This window comes from Odocoileus virginianus, chromosome 16 (genome assembly GCF_023699985.2).
Source record: "Odocoileus virginianus isolate 20LAN1187 ecotype Illinois chromosome 16, Ovbor_1.2, whole genome shotgun sequence".
Lineage (NCBI taxonomy): Eukaryota > Metazoa > Chordata > Mammalia > Artiodactyla > Cervidae > Odocoileus > Odocoileus virginianus.
The window spans coordinates 12,481,001-12,502,023 of NC_069689.1; the positions used below are offsets into that span (position 1 = coordinate 12,481,001).

Genomic DNA, 21,023 nt, shown 5'->3' on the forward strand with positions numbered 1-21,023 from the left:
CCCCAATCCTTTGCCTTGGAACTTGGGGGAGTTTCACAAGCTGTAACTAAATACAGACTACAGGTTCGACAGCGTGTGAAGAAAATAATTATATGAGGGAGGGTCAGGATGGGGTTCCTGACCTTTGGGGACCATCTCCTGCATCTCCTATGGCTTAAGGAAGGACCCTCTGGCTGTCTGGTTAGGTCCTACCTTTAGCTAAAACTCTCCAAGGACTTTGGACTGGGTTTGATGCTGTTGTCAGATTTGGGAGGACGAGGGAAAATAAATGCTCTTTGGGGACTGTGGCCACCGTCAAGTTGTTGATGCTGGCCGAGCATCCTTCTCTGAAGGTAGTGTTAGCTTTGGGCCTACTGGTGTTTTTTTTTTCTTTTAAAGGGAGAGGGCACGGCAGAACACAGGGATGGATGTCTGTGTCACCCGGGGGCTCTGAGTGTGGCTTTGTCACTTTCCAGCTCTCCGTTTAATGCCACGATGGGGCCTGGGGGCCCATGTGTTCTGTCCCCCACCCCCTGTTCCTCATCCCACAACGCTTCCTTCCCAGACAGCCAAACGTCAGTGAGATCTACCCAAGCTGTTGTCCCCTCCCCAAGAAAAGCCGTTTGCTGACCGGCTCCCTTGAGCAGTGGTTTTCCCCAGGCATGTATAAAAAGTGCCGAGAGCAGGCTATTTGGAGAGACATGAAAGCAGAGGGACACACTCTGAGCGTCTTCCGCACGAGCCGGTGAGGGGAGCCAGGGGAGCAGCGTCGTTTTTTCACTGGCAAAAGTGACACCAGATCGCGGTTTGATTAATGGTGCTACATTCGCGGGGACTCTCGTCCGGCATTTTGACATACGCAAGTCTTTTGTGTAGTTGCTGAAATTCAAGAAATTCATTCTTTATTTCTTTTTTTCCGAGGCAGCTGATAATCTGCTTGGGTGTTGAATTAGCCAGCCCGAGCTCTGCTACGATAATGAAATCCCAGACCACACCGAATTAGGTAACTTCAAAGTAAAAAAAAAAAAAAAAAAATCCTCTGTTTTACACAACTTTTTTATGACCCCCTTATACTGAACTGCTGAAATGCAAATACACTTGAGAATGTTCTAACGAGTTCTATACTAAAACAGCAAGCAAAAATGACTCAGGGAAGTTGAGTTGCCAGCGTTATTGTGATGAACGTGAGCCTCAGAAATGGATGCACTGCTGAGAATTAAAAAGCGGGGGGAGTCAAGTTTAAATTTCTACCTTGGAAACGAGATGCTGGAAGCAGTTTCCACTCTTGCTGTTTTGCTGTGAGCCTCAGAGCCCCACCTCCAGTTAAAGGCTCTCAGTTCAGCATCCTGTGTGGACGGTCCCTTTCTTCTGTTTAGCACCTTTGAAAAGGCACAGCATTAAATAAAACAAATCTCTTCATTGGGCCTCGAAGAATGCTTTTATATGTTTTATTACGAGCTCTGTCGTGTCTGAAAATTTAAGGTGTTTGCAGGTTTGTTGAATCTTCTGAATGTGTTTAGAAGGATTTCTGTAGCAAAGCATTTTTCTTTAAAGATCTATCTGATTTCTCAAAACGTAGGTCACTGCATGCTTTGGTATCATGGGCTTGACTTTTTTCTCAGTCACCTTTTAGTAGTGGATGGGCTCTGTGAATACACCTGAGTGGTGCTTTCCTTGTTCGTGGGGTCTTTTTCCTGCTTTTGGATGTGTGAGACCCGGCCTCTGGAGCTCAGTTTTGGGGGATCTGGAGAGGCGGGTACACTGGGGGAGGTGGGAAGTTTGGAGTAAGTCTGTCGAGCAAGTTAGGGGAGTTTTCAGGGAGCCGATTTTAACATGCTTAAGTACCCCGAAACCAGGCTGGGGGCATAGAGGACAGTATGTGTATGTGGGAGGGGGCTGCTCCTCTTACCCTCAGAACCTCTCCCTTCCTGAAGAGTGCTGGCTGGGTTCTTCCTGCACCCCAAACATCTCGGATCAGGAGTCCCCACTTCCCTGAAATGCAGGTCAAGCCTGGGCCTTCTGGTGATAGGCCCGGTCAGCCAGACCCCGGTCGTTTTCACCGACAGGGACATCCACATTACAGATAAGGTTGTGCCCCAGCCTCCTTCTTTCTGTCCAGATGTCAGAAATACGGGAGATTTCACTTTGAGGCGGGTTCTGCGTTTGGCACGGAGCAGGCAGGGCCTGGTGGGGTTGGTGGCGGGCCCCGGCCTGTGCCCTTCCCTCCAGTGTGAATGTGGTGCGGGGCCTGGTCCCCCAGTGATGTGACACCTGGAGTGGGCTGGAGTCCTTCTCCTGCGCTCCTCCCGGGAGGACGGGTGGTCCAGAAAGAGAAAGCCCAGACCTGTGGGATCTGCCTGGGACCAGCCCGGCTGCCCCCTCCCCGGGTCCAGCAGCAGCCCCAAGCCTTTCTTGGAGGCCAGACGGGGCTGGGTCCTAACCCTTCGCGGCCCTTTGAGGACGTTCGAAACACGTGCCTGGCTGGGATGAGGCTCATCTCCGACTCCTCTGCCGACCCCGCGTGATTCCCTCCGAGCGGAGAACTTCATAAACCTCTTGTCGAGCCTTTAGGCGTCCTCTAGTCATAGATTATTTTCTCTGCCAGGAATTGATTCCTTCTCTCTCCTGTCTCCACGGCCCACGCCTCCTCCCCCCGCCCCAGCCCCCTTCCACAACGGTTGTCATTTTCTCTTGGATCCAATAAATTAAACATTGATGGCGGCTCAGAAAGTGTGCTCTGTCGAGGGGTGCATTTTGGTGGCGCTTAGGGGTCTCAGCCCCTCTCTGGATGTTCACGGGGAGGAGAGTGACAAATCCTCTCGCAGACTGTTGGTTTGGAGTTGGCTGGCGGAGGCTGTCTTCGTAGGAAGCAGGTGTAACGTGTCTTCCCGTCGGATGCGGCGCTCCGGCGCGTGGATGCTCAGCGTCTCTTGTAAACACGCGTACAAATAGGATGGTGGCGGTGACGTCGGTGGCACAGGATTTTGAGAGCCTGGCATCCCTCCCCCACCGCCTTCCCCTACCCATCCCACCCCCATCACCGAAGCAGTATTTCTTCGTGGGTTTCTCCTGGTCTGTGGCTTAGCCATTAAGGACAGAGATTTGGATTTGAATCGACGCAGGGTTAAGGGGACGCAGGCCTGTGTGCTGAAGGGCACACACCCTCCGCTCTGGGGACAGCAGGAGGCCGGCCCCTTGGTTGGAATTCCCCGAAGGGCAGGTGCAGGGGCAATTAGAGGAGACCCCAGGGCGGGCAGGGCCCTTGGAGCCACGGCTCCAAGGAGCGTGTGAGGGGGGTGGGGGTCCCTGGCCAGGTAAGGCCTGCTAAGCCTCTGCAGCTGCTGGGGGGTGCCTGTGGGCTGCTTGGCCCGGTCGGTGTTAATGATGTCTTTCCATTTCTGTCTTCTGCCCAAATTCCTTCCCGGCCAGCCCCAAGGCATGGGGGAACTGGTCTGAGGATCAGGTGTTTCCCCGTCCACTTAACAGGAATGTCCATTAGTATCTGTGAACCCTGATTTCATTGCTTCTAAGTGCGTTTATGAGCTGGGAGGAGGTCTCGCCTTGTAAATGAAATGTGGTTTTGTTGTAAAAGAAAATGACAACAAACGTGTAACTGTGTGTGTGTAAATATATATTTGCCCATGTGCTTTAGGATGTCACGTTTCAGAACCCACCCCAGCCAGGTACCTGCTGTTGGAACAAGTCATCAGCTGCACTCAGTCATCTTTCCTCCGGTTGAGTCAAACGTCTCAGCCATGCGTCGACTTTATTCGGCTCATGACAGTGAGGGCAGCAGGGTTTTCCAGAGCTGCTGACTCTTGGGGGAGCTTTGCGTGAAAGCGGAAATCCTCTCTGGGGAAAGGACCTCATCTTTGCCTTCTTTATTTTTTTAAAGGCTGGAGTTTGCGGGACAAGGCAGCCAGAGGGGCTGATTTGTAGGGTCTGGGAGTTTGAAAGGCTGGTTTGTGTATATGTGACTTTTCTCTTTCCTGGTGCTTTCTTGTCCCTGGGGGGCAGTTTGGGTGACTCTACCTGTCACAGTGGGGGCCCGGTCCTCTGAGCCTGTGCGTGCAGTGGATCTCCATTCCACCCCCACAGGATTGAGGAAGGAGGGTTTAGGGGGGTAGGCCCTTCTCACTGTGCCCTTCTCTGAGCCTGGGCAAGTGGTTCTTTCTCCTTTTATTTCTTCTGTGAGCGATCGGCTTCTAAGAAGGGACACAGGCGCACACGCACACACATGCACCCCCACGCCCAGCTCGGTATCCGCCTGCCAGAGGAAATGAAACCACAGCCCGCCTTTGGGGGGTGTCTCCGAAGGCCTCAAGCATGAGATTCAGCAAGCTGTCTTGGTCCACCCGCTCTGACCTAAAAGTTTGACAGTTTGGGGGTTCGGAGTGACGTTGCTACCTTCCTGGGAAGTGCCTCCCGCAGCAGCCAGAGCCCAGGGCTCCGTGCCCCAGGGGGGTGGGGTGGGCAGAGGAAACCCCAATCCTTGAAGTTGGGCGAACACCCCCTGTCATCTTCAGGAGTTTTACTTTCAGCACCACACGTGGGAGGGGAAGGAGATGTTTTTGTTTCTTTTCCTCCTGGGCGCCTTTGGAGGAGGCAGAGGGCTGGATCCTGGGTCTGGGGACCTGAGTTCAGAGCTGTCTTCGGGCTGGGACTCCAGCGGGGCCTGGCTGCCCAGACTGGCTGGCTGCAAGAGGGCTGGAGGCAGAACTCAGACCTGCAGCCCAGTCAACGGCCTCGGATACTTTCAAACTCAATTACTGGGGCTCACGAGGGCTTGCAGCAGGATGAAAGTGAAAAGGCAAAGACTGCCAAATAAAGGAAGGAATACCAGATGTTACCAAAACAAAACAAAACAAAACAAAAAAAAGAGGAAAAGGAAAAAGTGCTGGTACAGAGTCCCTTAGGAAGAGATGGAGAGGAGAAGGGTGAATACCTGTGAACAGGCCTGCGTGACCTTTGCTCAGTTTTAAATTAGCCTGTTTCTTTTGCAAGAGAAAAGAAGTTTGAGATTATGTAGCTTAAAATCCTTAGCAGAGAGGAACTATTCAGGCTTCTCAAAATTCCCACCGGGGAGAATGGACTGACGGACTCGGCTGAAAAAGTTTAATGAAAAGCAAAACCAAGACAAGGGAAGTCAAGATGAAATTAGATGACAGAAAACATCTCCCCGTCCACAGAAAGGATGATCAGGTTGGGATTCGGATGGATGAACTATTGTCTTTGTTTATTTTTTATCAATGCCCTTATGGCTGCTGCCGAGTGCCAGGTCCACTCAGGAGGGTCCGGTACCTCCACTCTCCCTACCACAGAATTCACCCCTGTTTGATTTGAATTCTCGATTTCATTTTGTCCTTTTTTTTTTGCTTTTTCAGCTCATTTCCTTTATGCCTCTCTTTCTTTCTCTCTCTCTCTTTTTTTTTAACAAAACAATATTTTGACATCCTCCTCCCATTTATTAAGAGTTCCTTCTCTAGAAATGGTGCACAATACATCCTTATATTTCTAAAGAACTGTTTTCACAGCCCTCTCCTTTGGCTCTGAAATTATGTATATGTAATTGGTAATTAAAGGTGCGAGCTTTTCAATATAAACAGTATTGCTCAATGTTAGATCATTAAAGGGAAAAGAGGCACCGAATAATTACCTTTAACATTCTGACAAACCGTGAGCCGGGAACCCGGTCCCCCCTAGAAACACTGTTCGGCGTGAGGGTTGTGATTACATTTTAACCATAGCAAAGCATCTTTTCATAAAATAAATTGGTAAATTAATTATGTAGCATTGTCTTCCAACTTCTTTTTAAGTAAACTCTGATTTCTTTTTAAAGTGTAATTAATGGTTTCTGGGGCCGCCTTTGTGCACACTGTTTTCTCTTACCTTCTAGGTTCTTTCCTTTTTCTTTTTTTTTGTTAGAGGTATGCACACAAGAGATTTCGGATTTCTTCATCTGCGGGGTGTTTTGGGGCGGCCACATTTCCAGTGCATTTCTACATGTAATTCATCAAGGGCTCTGCTTTTCTAGCGGCACGGGCGGGATCTCAGACCGTCACTTCCCTTCTCCGCAACACCTGGGCGCCTACCCGCGGGTGCGTAGTTCACGCGGGTCCCACGTCCTTTGCTGCCTGCTTGGTCTTACCCACGGACTCTCACAGGCCCTGAAAAAGCGTGTGCTCAGAACACACAGAGCAGTGATTTATAATGTAGGATGGAAGATGCCACAGAATTTTTTCCTTAAATTATCTGTTCTTTGGCTCTGGCCCGTCAATAACTTCACTGCCACGGAATGTGTTTTCCTCCATTCCGTTTCTTCCCTCTCTTCTTCTGTGGTTTTCATTATCCTTTCTTAAATGCCATACAACTTAAAACGTACCTGCCTCCTCGGGTTTCAGACCTCTGGCTGCCCGCTGGCTTCTCGGAAGACCCCACCACTGGTGCTGTCTACACAGCCATTGACATTTGCTCTTGACCAATTCCACCTCGAGTTTGCTCAGACCCTGAGCGTGGATGCAACGTCGCTGTCCAGTTGCCTTATTTATGACCTGTTGGTTGGCCGTGTCTCCTAGGTTTCCCTGAGGGGTTTGCTGCTTTTTGAGGCGTCTACTAGCTTCAAAATATTTGGGTCCCTTGCCCCCTACAAAACAAAAATGAAAGGAGGTAGGTAGATCGGCTGCTAAAGAAATATGAAAACGTACAGCCCATTGCTAGTGTGGTTTGCCCTCTGCCAAGAAATGCTTTTGGAGTCTGAAGAGTTATTTTTCTTTTCTTTTCTTTTTACTGGGAGTGAAATAAAAACCGACCAACAGGAAAGGGCAGTAGGGAGTTGGTGAGAGTCGGCAAAATCTACAAAGCGATGGGAGTCTGACCAGGAGCAGAGTGTTTGGCAGGGAAGCCGGCTGCCTCGTTCAGCTGACTAGCCGCGTCTCTTCCCTGCATTTTTTGTTTGTTTGTTTGTTTTTTCCCTTCGATATTTCTTTCTGAACCAATGCTCACGTGTTGCTTTCTGAGCCCGGGTCCTTTCTTTCTCTCGGAAGGACCAGCCCCGGGACTCCCGTCTGGGTTCCTGTTTTCCTGTGTGGTGTGCAGCCAAGTCTCAGGTAGAAGACTGCAGGCAGGGGCGCTCATGAATGGGGAGGACCTGAATGAAGGTGGGAGGGAAGAGGGGTGTGCGACTCCCGCCCGAGCAGGGAGAAGCAGCTCTGGCTCGCTGTTCTAAGCCTTGGCTGCCCGTAGGAATCACCTGAGAGCCTTTAAAAAAAAAAAAGAAGACAGCCTGAAGTCTGACTCCCAGTGTCATTGGTCTAGGGTACCGCCTGGGAGCCCGGGATTTCCAGAGCTCCCAGGTGGTTCTGAGATGTTGCAGAGTTTTCGAGAGGCCTCCCCATCACACTGCCACCAGACTGGGGATGGTCCAGCCCCCGGTGGAACCAGGATGTGTGTGGATGTGCAGGTGGTCATGTGTGTGTCCGTATGCTCAACTGAGGGGAAACTGGCAGGAAATAAACTAGAAAGCAGTAAGATCTGCACCGCTTAAGGGGCAACTTCTCAGAGCTGCAAGGGCTGCGCCCGGAGCCCCACTTTGCCCATCTGTGGCATGCAGGATGGCGAACCCCTTATCTCCAGGAGTCTGGGGGGGGGGATGTGGTGAACCCTCGCATCCCGCAGCGGAGGGGCCTGCTTCTCGGTGGGGAAGGGTTGGAACGAGCGATGGGTCTTGTGACTCCTTAAGCCCATCTTGTCTTCTCTGCCCCTCCCCTTGTGCTTTCTCCCTCCAGCAGAACCTGAGCATGTGGAGGCCGCCATCCTCGAGGAAGACGAGGGTCTGGAGATAGAGGAGCCTGGCAGCCTGGGGCTGATGGTGGGTGGCCCCGACCCTGACCTGCTCACCTGTGGACAGTGTCAGATGAACTTCCCCCTGGGAGACATCCTGGTTTTTATAGAGCACAAGAAGAAGCAGTGTGGCGGCGGCCTGGGGGCCTGCTATGACAAAGGCCTAGACAAGGGCAGCCCTCCACCCTCCTCGCGCTCTGAGCTCAGGAAAGTGTCCGAGCCGGTGGAGATCGGGATCCAGGTGACCCCCGACGAGGATGACCACCTGCTGTCACCCACGAAAGGCGTCTGCCCCAAGCAGGAGAACCTCGCAGGTATGGAACACTGCCCTTACCCGGCTGCTGCAGAAGCCCACTCACCCCTCGGATCCCAGGCCTGCCCTCGCCCCTCGCTGTGCCGGGGGCGGGGGGCGGGCTCGCCCTCTGTCTGAGGGTGTCAGTGCTGGGAGGGCCCGCGGGGCTACCAGGATGGGCTTGCCCTTGCCTAGGGGCCAGCATCCAGGTGACCCTCGGGAGGAGACAGGCCTGGGGCTCAGAGAGGCCCAGCAGGCTGAGCTTGCTTTGCTTTTGGCAATGGACTCCCGTGGTGGGGGCCTCATCCACAGCTGGCCGGGAGAGCAGGACAGACCTTGGGAAGGCTAGCTGGCCCTGACTTTGCTGGTGTCCTTGGCTTAGTCTCTGGCTTTGGAGCCCGAACGTCCCGGGTTGGAATCTCTTCTGTACAACTTGGACAAAGTCAGTTTCCCCATCTGTGAAATGGAGCGAATGAGACCTATTTGTTGGGGGTCGTTGTGAGGCTTGATGAGATGTTGCGTGTGGGCAGGGCCTGCCGGGGGCCCTCGTTTTTCTCGTCCGCTCTCTGGCTTCAGTTTTCCATCTGTCCAAAGAGGCCCCTTCTGATGTTGCCTGGTCCTTGGAGTGGGCCCGGGGAGGGGCTTGTGGGAACCTGGCTGGAGCCGGTGCTTCCTGGGGGAGGTTGGCCATCGCCTCTGGCATGCCCACCTGGTGGGCCACCTGGACAGCTGGCTTTGAAGGACGCGTCCACCTGAAGGACGTGTGCAGGGGCTGGCAGCCTCGGGCAGGCCCAGGGAGTTGGCCTCAAGTTCTGTTTGGGTCAAGGCCACAGCTTGCCAGGGCCTCCTTCAGGGAGCTCGTGCTCCATGCAGCCCAGAGCGGTGGCTTCCGGTTTGTCCTCCTGAGCTCAGGGCCCAGGTTGGCCCGTGTTTCCTAGAAGCAGCGGGACACTCTCGGAGCGCGTGCAGGGCTCGGATCCTGCCAGGAGACTTTGGACAAGCTCCTTCAGGGTCCAAGCCTCAGTTTCTCCTGGTGTCACCAGGAGGGACAGTCCTGGTGGGCCGGGTGGGTAGGTTCAAAGAGCAGGAGCTCCATCAATGCTTTGCCAGTGGAGCTTTTCTCTTGGGGGTATCTTCTGGCACCGCAGCGCGCAAGCAAGTGGCTGGCCAGATGACTGTATCCATCTCCATGGCGTCTGGGTCATGGAAGCCAGTGGAGATGCTGGGCGGACTGAGGCTTTGGGTGCTACCTGGCGGGGGGGCGGTGGTGGTGGTGGTGAACCAGGTGGAACCAGGGCACTCTGCTCTCATGGGTGGGACAGATGAGCATGGCCAGGAGACCCCACCTCCCCATCCCACCATCACCCAGGAAGCAGTTAGTCAGGGTGACGCAGCAAGTCTAGCTGCTCTGGGGCAGCCACCGGGCAGCTCTGTGACCCTGAGCCTCCCTTTGCCCATCTGTACAATGGGGTTAATGAACTCTGTCTCTGGCCTGCAGTGGAGTGCCGAGTCCTGCAGGCATGGGCTGGGCCCTGGGGAGACCCCGTCCAACCAGACGGGCCTGTGGGGCTGGCCTTCTGGCTGGTGTCCTAGCGTGAAATCTCCCACACTCTTAACTTGCCCAGGGCATTGAGAAAAGTGTCCGACGTGTTCAGGCCAAAGTCCCAGCAGCCCTGGTTTCTCAGAGCGCCTAGTAGGTCTGAGTGATCCTGCTTTCCTTAGGGCCGGAGCCCTGACGCGGAGGAAGGTGTTGGGCCCCTTCTGCCTGGGCCCTTTCTCGCTGTCTGGCGCTGAGAGCTGGTTTTTGCCAGCGGCGCAGACACGGGGCGTCAGTGAACACAGACCTTTTGGGAGTGGCTGCTGCCCACGAGAGGGGCCCCATTCATGGTTCAATGGAAAGGCTTCCTGCTTTCGCCAGGGCCCATCCAAATCCTCATTTCACAGAGAAGGTATTTTCCAATGAGAGGCTGCAGATCGTTGTGGGTAGGTTTGTTTAAGAAAGCGACTAAATATGATTTCATAAAAGGCAAAGTTAATCTCCAAGGCGGCTTTGTCTTCACCCCCCACGCCCCCTCGCTGCCCTCTGCCCCCCCTCCCTTTTTCGGGGTTGTAATACTGCAACGACCTACAGTATTTTTATTCTGTGTGTGACGAAAGATATTCTTGGCCTTTTCTGTTCAGCAACAGGACGAATGGATTTCTTCATTCTCGAAAAAATATGTAAAATAATCCCTTAGAAGTCTAAGGAGATATGTTTGTTCAAAGCATTTAAAATGTTATTTTAATCAAAGGCACGAGACAGTCTCCATGCTGTGTCAGCTAGAGACGACCATTCCGTTTTAACAGCCCATCATGATTTTTCCTTCCCGGACTCCTTTTTTTCCTTTTCCCCTCCCTACTTTGATACCAACTTTTCCCTTCTTCTCCTTCTTTTTTTTTTTTTTAATTTAATAAAAAGGAAAGATTAAAGAATAAAAACTTCAGTAGCTCAAATGTATAAAGTCATTTAATATGGTGGGAGCATTAATTATTTTAGCTTAATTGAATTCTGAGGGCTGCAGTAGTTGCATTTTTGTAGACAAGCCCTGTTTATTATTTCTCTGTGTAGATTAACAGTAAAGGAAACACAGATAACTTTAGTTATTTATTGTAAAATAAATGTGTCAATTCATGTGTAAAGCAAGCTGCTGAAAGATAATTGAGTCTTTATATTTTAAGAGGGGGACTAGGAATTCCAGGCGCTTCTCCGCCCGGGCTTCCGGAAATCTACACAGCTGTTGCCCCAGCCCCGGGCACTGCTGGCCTTGCCCAGGCCTTTTCTGTCCCTCCTTCCTGACTGTGGCTGGGAGGGGATGCTCCAGCCTGTCCATGCTCCCCTATCATCCGTGGAGCTGGCCTTGGTCGGTAGCTGGTCTGGGTGGTGCTGATTGCTAGGACTTGGCCTCTGACTTGGTGGTCTGAGGCAGGGCGCCCATGTGGCCGTGAGGGTCCTGCTTTTCCTGGAGCCCACAGTCTAAGCATGGTCCAGATGGGCAGGTCCCATCTCTTCCTACCAGGTGCTTCTAGAGGCTGGGCTCCAGAGATGGCCTGGGCAGGGTTGGTCTGTAAATATGTGGGGGGGGGGTCCCTTCCACTGTTAGGGGCTTCCCCAGGGGTTCAGTAGTTAAAATCCACCTGCTAATGCAGGAGATGCAGGAGACATGGGTTCGATCTCTGGGTTGGAAAGATCCCTTGTAGGAGGGGGCATGGCAACCCACTCCAGTATTCTTGCCTGGAGAATCCCGCGGACAGAGGAGCTTGGCGGGCCGCGGTCCGTAGGGTCGCAAAGAGTTGGACACGAAGTGACTGAGCATGCACTTCCATGTTAAGGACAGCCCCGGGCTGAGAACCCAGCTGGAATTCTGTGAGTCGTTGCCCCAGAGTGGCACTTGTTCCTTGGGATGCCATTCTGGAGATGGGTATAAAGAGCTCAGTTAACTACTTTTTTTTTTTTTTAATGACAGAGGAGTAGGAGAGTGGAAAGAGGATGTTTCTGAAGCTTTGTCTCCTAGGGCAGCGGTCCCCAACCTTTCTGGCCTCAGGGACTGATTTCGTGGAAGACAGAGTTTTTCCACTGACCAGGGCAGGGTGGGGGGGTGGTTTGGGGATGATTCAAGCACATTACATTTCTTGTGCACTTTACTGCTATTATTGTTACATCAGCTCCACCTCAGATCATCAGGCATTAGAGCCTGGAGGCTGGGGACCCCTGTCCTATTGCATTCATTCATTCGTTCAACTAGTACCTACTGCCCTTCCCCTTCCCTGGACATCCCCACTGGAAAGAGCCCCCATGGGGCAGCAGCATGGTGGGAGGGTGGCCACGTGGGCACAGGGCCAGGGTGTGAGCTGCCCTGCCCTTGATGCATATGGTCGAATTCTGGGGTGCTGCTTTTTGAAGATGTGCTGGGCCTGGAGGAGGTCCCTCGAGCTTCTGTCCAAGGCCCACCCCCCCAAGCAGACGGAGGGCTGGTACTGGCCAGAGGTAGGGGCTTTGGCTGGAGATCTGACCCACGGGCAGGCCTCTGATACATGCCTGTCTGTATTGGAGTTCTTCCTGTTTCTTAAGATCCCTTCCCACCGCATCCTCCCTGCCTCTGAGGAGGGTTCTGATGGAGCTCGGGGACCCATCCATTGAGGGCAGCAGGAGTAGTGAGCCCTGGGAGGGGAGGTGAGCAGGGTCCAGGCTTTGCCAAGAGCATGAGTCTCTGAGCTCTTCTCTGGGATGGGCGTCCCGAGGAGGGGTGAGGCAAGGCGGGGTTAGGGGATCTGGGTTTGCCATCCACACTGGTGAGCCCAAGTCTGCACCCCACTCTGCTTTCTGCCGGCCACTTGCAGTGTGACGTGCCCTTCTGAGCTGCAGGGTCCTCATCTGCCTAATGATGATTGTGACATTTAGAAAGGATGTGTTGGTGGCGCGCATGCTGCGGATACGAGTGGGCCCCTCTTCCTTCAGGGATGCTCTGCTATCTCTCTCTGGCTCCATCATCTCCCGGTGTTAGAATAGTGACCATTGGTCTCCTTGGGATCTGGGAGAAATTTCCACTGGGTTCTGAGGCTGCCCGTCAGAAGCAACCTCAGGACGACAGTCATGTGTGCCGTCTGGTGTGTGGCCCCTCCTTTCCCATCTTCGGTCACATTACCATCATCTGGTGACAACGTGAGGGCAGGTTGCCCGGGAGGAGGCGTCTGGAGGGTTGAAGGAGTGAGTTGCTCTGGTGCCCGTCGGCCAGGGTGGGATTTCCAAGCCCCCCCCAGGCAAGTTGCTTCATTTTTCTGGATCCCGGCTTCCTTGTCTGCACCTACTTTTTTGACTTCATGCTCAGAATTCAGTGAGATGAGAGTTTTAAGCGCCCACTTGATACAGGGTCTGGTCTCAGGTAGACCCCTGAGCAATGGAAGCATCTGGAAAGCTTTGAAAAGAGTGTGGACCCCGCCTCTTGGTGTGAGATGCCTGCCTTTCAGAGTCAGAGTCCTGAAAACTTATCTTGGATGTCTCCCAGCCATTCCCTCCAGCTTGCGCCTTAGAATTCCCATTGTATAGCCCCTGATCACAGGTATTTCATTTTTGCGCCTTATCACCCCTACCACAACCAAATGGAGCTATCAGGGGAGGAATGAGCCATCAGCTGTCAGCCATAGGTTTGCCTTTTCTTTGCTCCTTCCCCCAAACGCCAAGTGTCAGATTTCTGGAGAAATGCAGGAGACAGGCGGCAGGTGACAGGAGGTGGCAGGCCTCCCTGGGCTCGAGGCGGTGGGCAGGTTCATGCTGTGATGGTCCCGCCTGGTTCCTTTATCAGGAACCAGGAAGGACTGGAGATGCACCTGGGGTGGAGGGCAGGGTTCACGTGGCAGGCAGGGCACACACCCCCGGCTTTGGTTTGGGGTCCCAGTGACAAAATGCATTGCAGAAAAGGGCTTCTGCTCAGCCAGGGGATTTACACTGCTGCTCAGAGAATGTTCGTTTCAGACTGTAAAAAATAAATAAAATAAGTGTGAGAAAAGAATATTAGCTTGGCCAGTGGGAGAAACTAAATAACTTGCTTGTGCTGGAAACTGGAGATAAACCCCACTTGCAGGTTGTCTTAAAAAAAAAACTTGCATTTGATATATTTAGAGTTGTTATTTTCCCTTCAAATTAAGATTAGTTAAATCCATGTGTGTTGTGGCATGGATTATATTTTTTTTATTACTAAATCATGACAGCTAATTATTAGTTCTGTCTGCACCAAGGGGTTGTGGACTGTTTTGTCTGAAGGACATGGTCCTAGGTCCTGGCTGAGGTGCTGGGCATTGCAGGACTGACCTCAGAGCTTGGGCAGGGCTGGTGGGTGGTGGGTAAGAGGGGGCCAACCTGGTCACCCACTGACATAGGTGCTTTTCTTGGGTTGAAGTCTCACCTTGAAAGACGTCAGTCTTGAAACAGATACTGTTAACCCCACTCTGAAATAGATATTTCTAATCCCACTTTGAGTTGGGGCTCAGAGAGGTTAAGGACTTGCCTGAGGGCACACAGCAAAGTGGAATCAGACTTGGGTCTGCCTGGCTTCTTCATATAGCACAGGGCATGGAGGCTTTTAGGGAGAGGGATTCTAATTTGCCTGGCCAGTGGAGCCGTTGATGGCAGGCACTATCTCCAGACCCCATTCAAGGTGGTCTTTGAAGCCTGTCCCAGGTGTGACTCTTGGAAACACTGCCAGGAATCTTCAGGCCCCCAGAAACCTTGGTGCAGTCCCAGGCCTGCTCATGCAGTTGCCCACACTTCCTGGTGAAGGTTTGGAGGGACAGGTGTCAGAAGAGCAATAAAATAAGAGCAGTAATACATGAATTCAGATAGACCAAGGCTAGAACTGGTATTTGCCAGTGACTTGCCGTAGGACCTTCAGCGAAGTGTCCACCTCTCCAAATCTCAATTTCCTATAAAATGGAGTTAATCTTTCTTATCAGTCAGGCTTGTTCTAAAGTGTGGTTTAGACAATGTGTGTGCATACTGGCTTCCAGGGGGCTCAGTGATTGCAAATCGGCCTGCATTGCAGGAGACGCAGGTTCGATGCCTGGGTCAGGAAGTTCCCCTGGAGAAGGAAATGGCAACCCACTCCAGTATTCCTGCTTGGAGAATCCCGTGGACAGAGGAGCCTGGGGGGCTACAGTCTGTGGTTCACAGAGTCGGACACGACTGAGAACACACCCATACACACACACGCACACACGCACGCCTGTTACTAGGTTCCTGTGCATTTGTAACTGTTAAATAGTAGTCGCCAGTGGAGTGCGCGGGGTTCCAGCCTGAGCCGGAAGGCTCTCTGCCTTTGCCCATCCTTGCCTGTTAAGAGACTTGTCTGAGCTTGTGTTCTTGGTTGTTGGCAGGGCTCTGGCCACACCAGGCTGCCCAGCCCTGCAGCTCACGGCAAGCCGTTTCCTCTCTCGGAGTCCTGGTTTCTTCTCCTGTAAACGGGGATGGGCGGTCTCAGGGAGGCGGGAGACGGCAGGTAAGCTTTGTAATCTGTTCACACCATGGCAAAGAGTGTCAGTAAGCTCCACAACACGACTGTAGCACTAAGTCGTCCCTGGAGGTTGTATTGAACTAAGAAGGAGATGCAAAATACCGGTCAGTGAAAGGGTCAGTTCCTCCCCTCTTTCAGGTTAGGGACCTTACTATCTGATTTATATAGGTGGATCCATACTTCCAGCAGGAGTGCAGAAAGGGGGAAGGAAAGTAAAGGAAGAGAGAAAAGAGTTCTCAAGCGGAGAACTTAACCAACATTCAGCCTCAATTATTATTATTATTATTAGGGTTTTTATTTGACAGTAAATAGTTAGCAGTTGACTTAAGTTTTTTATTAGCCTTTTGACAGCTCCCCCCCCCCCCCGCCATCCCCTAATCTTCATGGCTGACTAATGCATAACCAGCAGCTCCAGAATCTCTCAGGAGTGGGCTAAGACAGCTCCATAAATAAGGCAGCCTGGATGTCACCCCATGCCCTTGGATTCCTCTTTCACCGAGGAGACAAAAAGATTTGAGTTTTTCGTATTTGGGTTTTTAGTTTAACACATCCTGATTAGAGCTTACTACGTGCCAGTCACATATTAACTGATGTAATCCTCCCAGCAGCCTCACTGTGCAGAAGAGGAAGCTGCACAGAGACGTGAAGTCACTGGCCCAGGGTCACACAGCCAGTGAGCAGGGGCTCCGGCTGTGAGCTCCGGCAGTCGTGTTCTTTCCTGTGGTGAAGCGTGTGCTGCCCGTGGTCACATTTCATCCCGCGTTCCCATCCACCGTCTCCACCCCACTAGGGCGGCAAATCAAATACTGCTTTCATTTTGTAGATGAGGGGACCGAGTCACAGTGAGGGTAGGCGCCTCGCGCACCCACCCTGCTCTGTGCTGAGTCGGAGGGCGAGGGACGATGCCTGCCTGACCCGCCCGGTCCTGTGAGTCAGCGGCATGGTCGTGTCTAGAAACCAGGCTCCTGACTTCCAGCCAGGAAGTGACTTTCACAGGGTGGTGTGAGGGGTCCTCACCCGGTCATCTCCAGGGAGCCCAGGCACCCGGGGTTCCTGTGGGTCTTTGTGGCTGGCAGGGCCGCTTCTGCTCCCAATTTCCTAAGGGTGAAGCTCCGTGACGGAACCTGGGGTGTAGTGTGAGGTGCACGCCACTGCCGTCCTACGCATGTCTATGGAATTTTTGTGCCTTCTATCGTCTGTACAAAAGCCGTCTTATTAGGAGCTGACCCCCAGGGTCAGGACTGGGTTAGCAACAGGCCTGTGGGCTTAGTGCATGAAGCCTGGGGAGGGGCAGGCCCCAAACCTGCGGCCTGCAAGCTGTGTGACCTTGGGCAGACCCTCCCCCTCTCTGGGCCTGAGCTTCCTCAGTGGAAAAGGAGTGAGCACCGCTTTCTAACAGATGCAGGAGCCTGGCGGCAGGGTGAGGGGTGGACTCCAACTTCCCACCTAAATTCCCCCCCGCGTTTTTTTTAAAGAAGCCTAAAAGTTTAATTTTATTGAATAAAGAAAGTTCATCCCAGGACTTTCCTACATAGTGGGCTTAGGAAGTAAGTTTTCTTTGAAGATATTGGTCACTGAAAATGAAAAGTATCACGTTAAAGGATATACAGTGTCTCTTTCTGCTCCAAGCTGTGACGATTCTTCCAGGAGGATTTGGTGCTGCCCTGTGACAGGCATCCAGTTTAGACTCCGGGTCCCTCGAGTGACCAGGCCCCTTCTGGGCACTGTCCCTCATCCTGTAGATGTGGGCTGCTGGTGTGGTTGTTAAGAGGACCTCTCCTTCCCCAACTGTATAGGCCTCAGGCCCCACAAAATCTGGACCCACCCGGCCCAGGCACTGCTAGGCGGCAACCAGTGACCTAAGGGGGCAGGAGTGTCAGCTTTGCTGGAGATGAGCCCAGGGAGGCGCTCCAGATGGCATGGTGGATCAAGACTCGGGGGGGTGGGGAAGGCCTTTTTGGAGAATGTAAGGCTTTATCTTGTTTGTTTGTGGCAGTGTGCAAGATCCTGGTTCTGGACCAGGGGTCTAACCTGCACCCCCTGCGTTGGAAGCACAGAGTCTTAACTGCCAGGGATGTCTCAAGGCTTTGCTTTATTTTGTTTTTAAGTGGGTTTCCTTAGGGTCCTCTTCCTCATCCCCTGGTTTTTATCTGGAGGGGGAGGGGCAGCCCCCAGGAAGGAGGAGTCTGTGGGGAGCCTGGGTCATGTGGGTGGGGGAGGCCTGGAGCCGAGAGGTGGGACCCTGTGAATGAGAGACCCCTCTGGGAGAGGGGTTGCTCATTGCTGCTCAGACAGCATGGAAACTGGGACCCCAGGCTCCTTGGGGTGGAAAAATAGCAGTGAAAGGGTCTTTGGTTGGAGGTGAGAAGTCAGAATCCTCCCTTCCTTGTGGAGAGGAGAAGGCAGTTCCTTGGATGTGTCTTCAAAAGTGGGTGGACCCCCCCCACCCCCCCACCCCCAGCCTGTGACAGCCAGCTAGTTCTCTAAGTCAAGGCACTGTTTGATCAGGGCAGCTTCCATGGCCTTCATGTGTGGACACAGCCTTAGGTGTAGGCAGGTGAGTCCAGACTCAAAGGTGTAAACAGGTCCTTGCCCACCCATGATGAACTTGCATGTGCAGAGACCCACAGCCTGTCAGCCCCAGTGCCTGGGCTGCAGTGGTGTGTGGGGGAGTACATCTGTCTAACCCAGCCGTGTCCAGAAAACATGCTTGTCCCCGCCCCCCCACCCCAGGTACCAAAGGGATCCAGGAAAGTAGCAGAGAAAGCACTGGCTTTATTTCAAACAATAAAGGGACCAGGGATCTGACCCTCATCCCTTACACTGGAAGCAGGTAGCTCGCCTGCTTTTTTGGTACCTGGCTTTGTTGGGCCAGAGCTTGCTTGGCATCTGGAGATTTTAGCGCCCCCCCCCCCAAGCAGGGTTTTAGGGGCCCTCCCCTGGGGCTGGGGGTCAGGGGCTGCCTGTCCTGGGTTTAGTATGACCACAGTCGTCTAGGGTCCTTCCTTTCCCTAAAGGAGAAGCAGGAAAAAACCTTTGATGGCCCCCTCCCACCCCAGCGACTGGCTGAAAAGGTTGAGGCTGGTAGACCCCACAAAACCAAGTTCTCCAAGGGAGCCAGTGGAGTCTTTCCCCCTCCCACCCCGAGTTCAAAGCCAGCCAATTAAGAAATCTAAACAGTGTGGTCTTCTCCCCGCTTCGTTGACATCACTGGCTTGTAAAACTTTCCCTGCAGAAGGAGGCGAGGCGTCTTGATTCCCCGGGGAAAAAGAAGTATGTAATTTTCCTGACCTGGCCTTTGCTTGGGATCGGGAAGCGGGGGAAGAGACACAAACGGGGCCTAAGACACAAACAAGGTCCACGCTCTGGCGTCGGGGTCATGCCACCCGCGGCCCCGCGGTCCCAGACGCGGAGGTCCCAGGCGCGGAAAGCAGCCTGCTGTGTGCGGGCAATGCCTGGCTCCCCCGGTCCAGCGAGGCTGCCCCCGCGCTTGAGGGCCGGGGTCGCTTGTGGGGCCTGGGTCGTCGGCGCCTTAGCGGAGAGGGTGGGAAGATGGACATCTTAACTCCGCCCAACTCTTGAGACTGAACCCCTTTCCCGCTCTCTTGAAACCGGGCGCCACCTGCCCCACCACTAATGCAGTTGTCCGTGAGTCCGGATGGTTGCCACGTGTAAGACTTCTCTGGCCGCCCCCCTCCCCCGTCCCGCCTGGGTCTCCAGCGACTCCCCCACCCCCGGCCTGGTTCTCTCCCCTACCCCCGACGGCGCCCACCACCTGCAAATCATCCCCTCCCCCGTGGGAGGGGGCGGGGACAGCACTTGAGGCCCCGCCCCCTGGGGGGCCCCTCCAAGGTGGGGGTCCCTTAGTCCCTCTTCCCAGCCGAGACCAGGCACACAATAGCCTTTTCCGTGGCGGGTAACGCCGAGCTCAGGCGGGGGCGCAGGGCTCCACCCCGACCCCGTACGGGAAATGGGCGGACACTCTGACAACTTCTTGATGGCTCCGGGGCCTCCCCTGCGGCCGCTGCCCCTCTCCAGATCGGGCATGCCAAGGCTCCGCTCGAGGGTCGTTGGGCGCGTCTGGGTCCCGCTGGGGGCAGCCGGGCTGGCCGACTCTCCCGCGGCCACTCCGGCCTGCGCCCTTGGCGCGCGGGCTGTGCGACCATCAGCCTTCCTTCCTGCCCTCCAGGTCCCCGGCCGCCGCGGCGCACGTACACTGTGTCTTCCAGGGGCGGGAGGGCCGAGGGGGGCTCAGGCCCATGCATAATTCGGGGGCTTAATGGACCAGCTGCCCGAGCTGGGCGGCGAGGGGCGGGCGGAGGAGGCGCAGCTGACCCTGCCCACGTCTGGCCTCACCGGGAAGGCGCGCTCCTTTCTTCCTCCCGTGACAGCTCCCCTCCCCCCTCGGGGCCCGGGGTCCGAGGAGGGCGGAGGGCGGGGGGCGGCCGACTCCTCGGGTCGGCCTAGGGGAAGGGGGCTTCCTTCGCTCTTCCAGGCCACTTTTCCCTGGGGGCGGAGGCGTGCAGTGAATCCGAGACCCACCAGGACCCGGCGCCCGAAGGAACCGGGGGGAGTTGGAATGCAGGTTTCTTGGGAGCACTTGGCTGCCCCGGAGTCTTTCTTTCCGAGACCCTCCCCACCCCGCCTCCCAGTCCCCAGGCAGCCCCCTGCTCCGAAGCCGCCCAGCGAGCTCGCCCCTGGCCCTGGGCCAGCCCCCTTCCCTGGCAGCGCTGGAGATGGATGGAGGCGGAGACCCAAGGTCAAGGGCGGGGAGGCCGCCGGCCGGGGGGCCCTTTGTGCTCTCTGGGCCGCCCCCTCCTCCCACCGCTGCCGCTGCGCCCTCCCCGGACCCCCGGCGGGCGCCCGCGCTGGTGACCTTCCCGGGGGCGTGGGGAATTGCATTTCAAGACCCATGAAAAGTCCTGCGAGCGGCGCCCCCTCCCCGAACCGCCGTGCACAGGGGGCGGGCCTCCTGGGCTGGGGTGGCGTTCCTTCGCGGGCTTTGGTCCCGGATCTTGGGGAGGGGCTGGTGGGGGGGGGGTCCCCTCTCCTCCGGCTGCCTAAGCTCTGGAGGGTCGTGCCGCCCTCATCCTCCCGGCCCGGCCCGACAGAGCCCGGCGGTTCCCTCGATCCAGGTGAGGCTCGGTTGGAAGGCGCCTTCCTCAAAGAGTCCCCTTGTGCATAATTTGTGTCCATCCGGAGCCAAAAAGCCCAGTCCAAAAGTGGTGTTCTTCGGAGCTTTTTTTTTTTTTTTGCGGGGGAGGAGAGGGAGCCTGCTTTTCTAGAGGGAAATCCTGGGGCTGGGATTTAAAACACTCAAGAACAAAAGTGTTTTCCCAATTGTGTGGGAATGCAACCCTCCACCAGAATGGGGCACAAAGCCTCCTGGAATTACAGGGAATTAATGTCAGTCCTTCCTCCAGGCCGACCTCTTACAATAACTCCCCCAAAGAGAATTTGAATGCAAATGGTCACCTTGCTAGGAGTCTCTCTTTATTTTTGCTTCCTAAAAATTGGCCTCCAATTGTTTAAAGCACTCCAACAGGCCCTTAAAGACCCAGAAAAGCATTGGTTGGACGCCCAATGTATTTACCACAAAGCTCTTAAGAGAATGTTCAAACATTTTCCCAAAGCTGTTGCTCTGGAAATAAAAATGTATGCTGTTTGCCTATAGAAGATTAAAAGTTTACCTTCACCATGACAGCTTTTCTAGCTAGAATTGGAACCATGTCTCTATTTTCCATTATTTCAGAAATAGGTCTATATCAAGCAGAATATATTTGCTGTAATGAGTCAAGATAATTTGAAAAAATATGTATATACATATATATTTATGATTTGGGCTGACCCAAATCATAACAGAATATTAA

The 21,023-nt window shown here is 54.0% G+C and overlaps 1 protein-coding gene across 6 annotated transcripts in view; it reads left to right on the top strand.

The window, feature by feature from the left end:
* Positions 1-21,023, top strand: part of BCL11B (BCL11 transcription factor B) — a 103,566-nt gene that overhangs the window by 6,658 nt on the left and 75,885 nt on the right. For 3 of the 6 annotated variants that reach the window (XM_070477857.1, XM_070477860.1, XM_070477859.1), the window contains exon 2: positions 7,764-8,132. The exons of 1 other annotated variant lie outside the window; for it this stretch is intronic. In XM_070477857.1, coding sequence (XP_070333958.1) covers positions 7,764-8,132 — 369 coding nt within the window. The remainder of the gene's footprint in view (positions 1-7,763; positions 8,133-21,023) is intronic. 2 more of the 6 variants (XM_070477858.1, XM_070477862.1) reach the window with 1 other exon arrangement.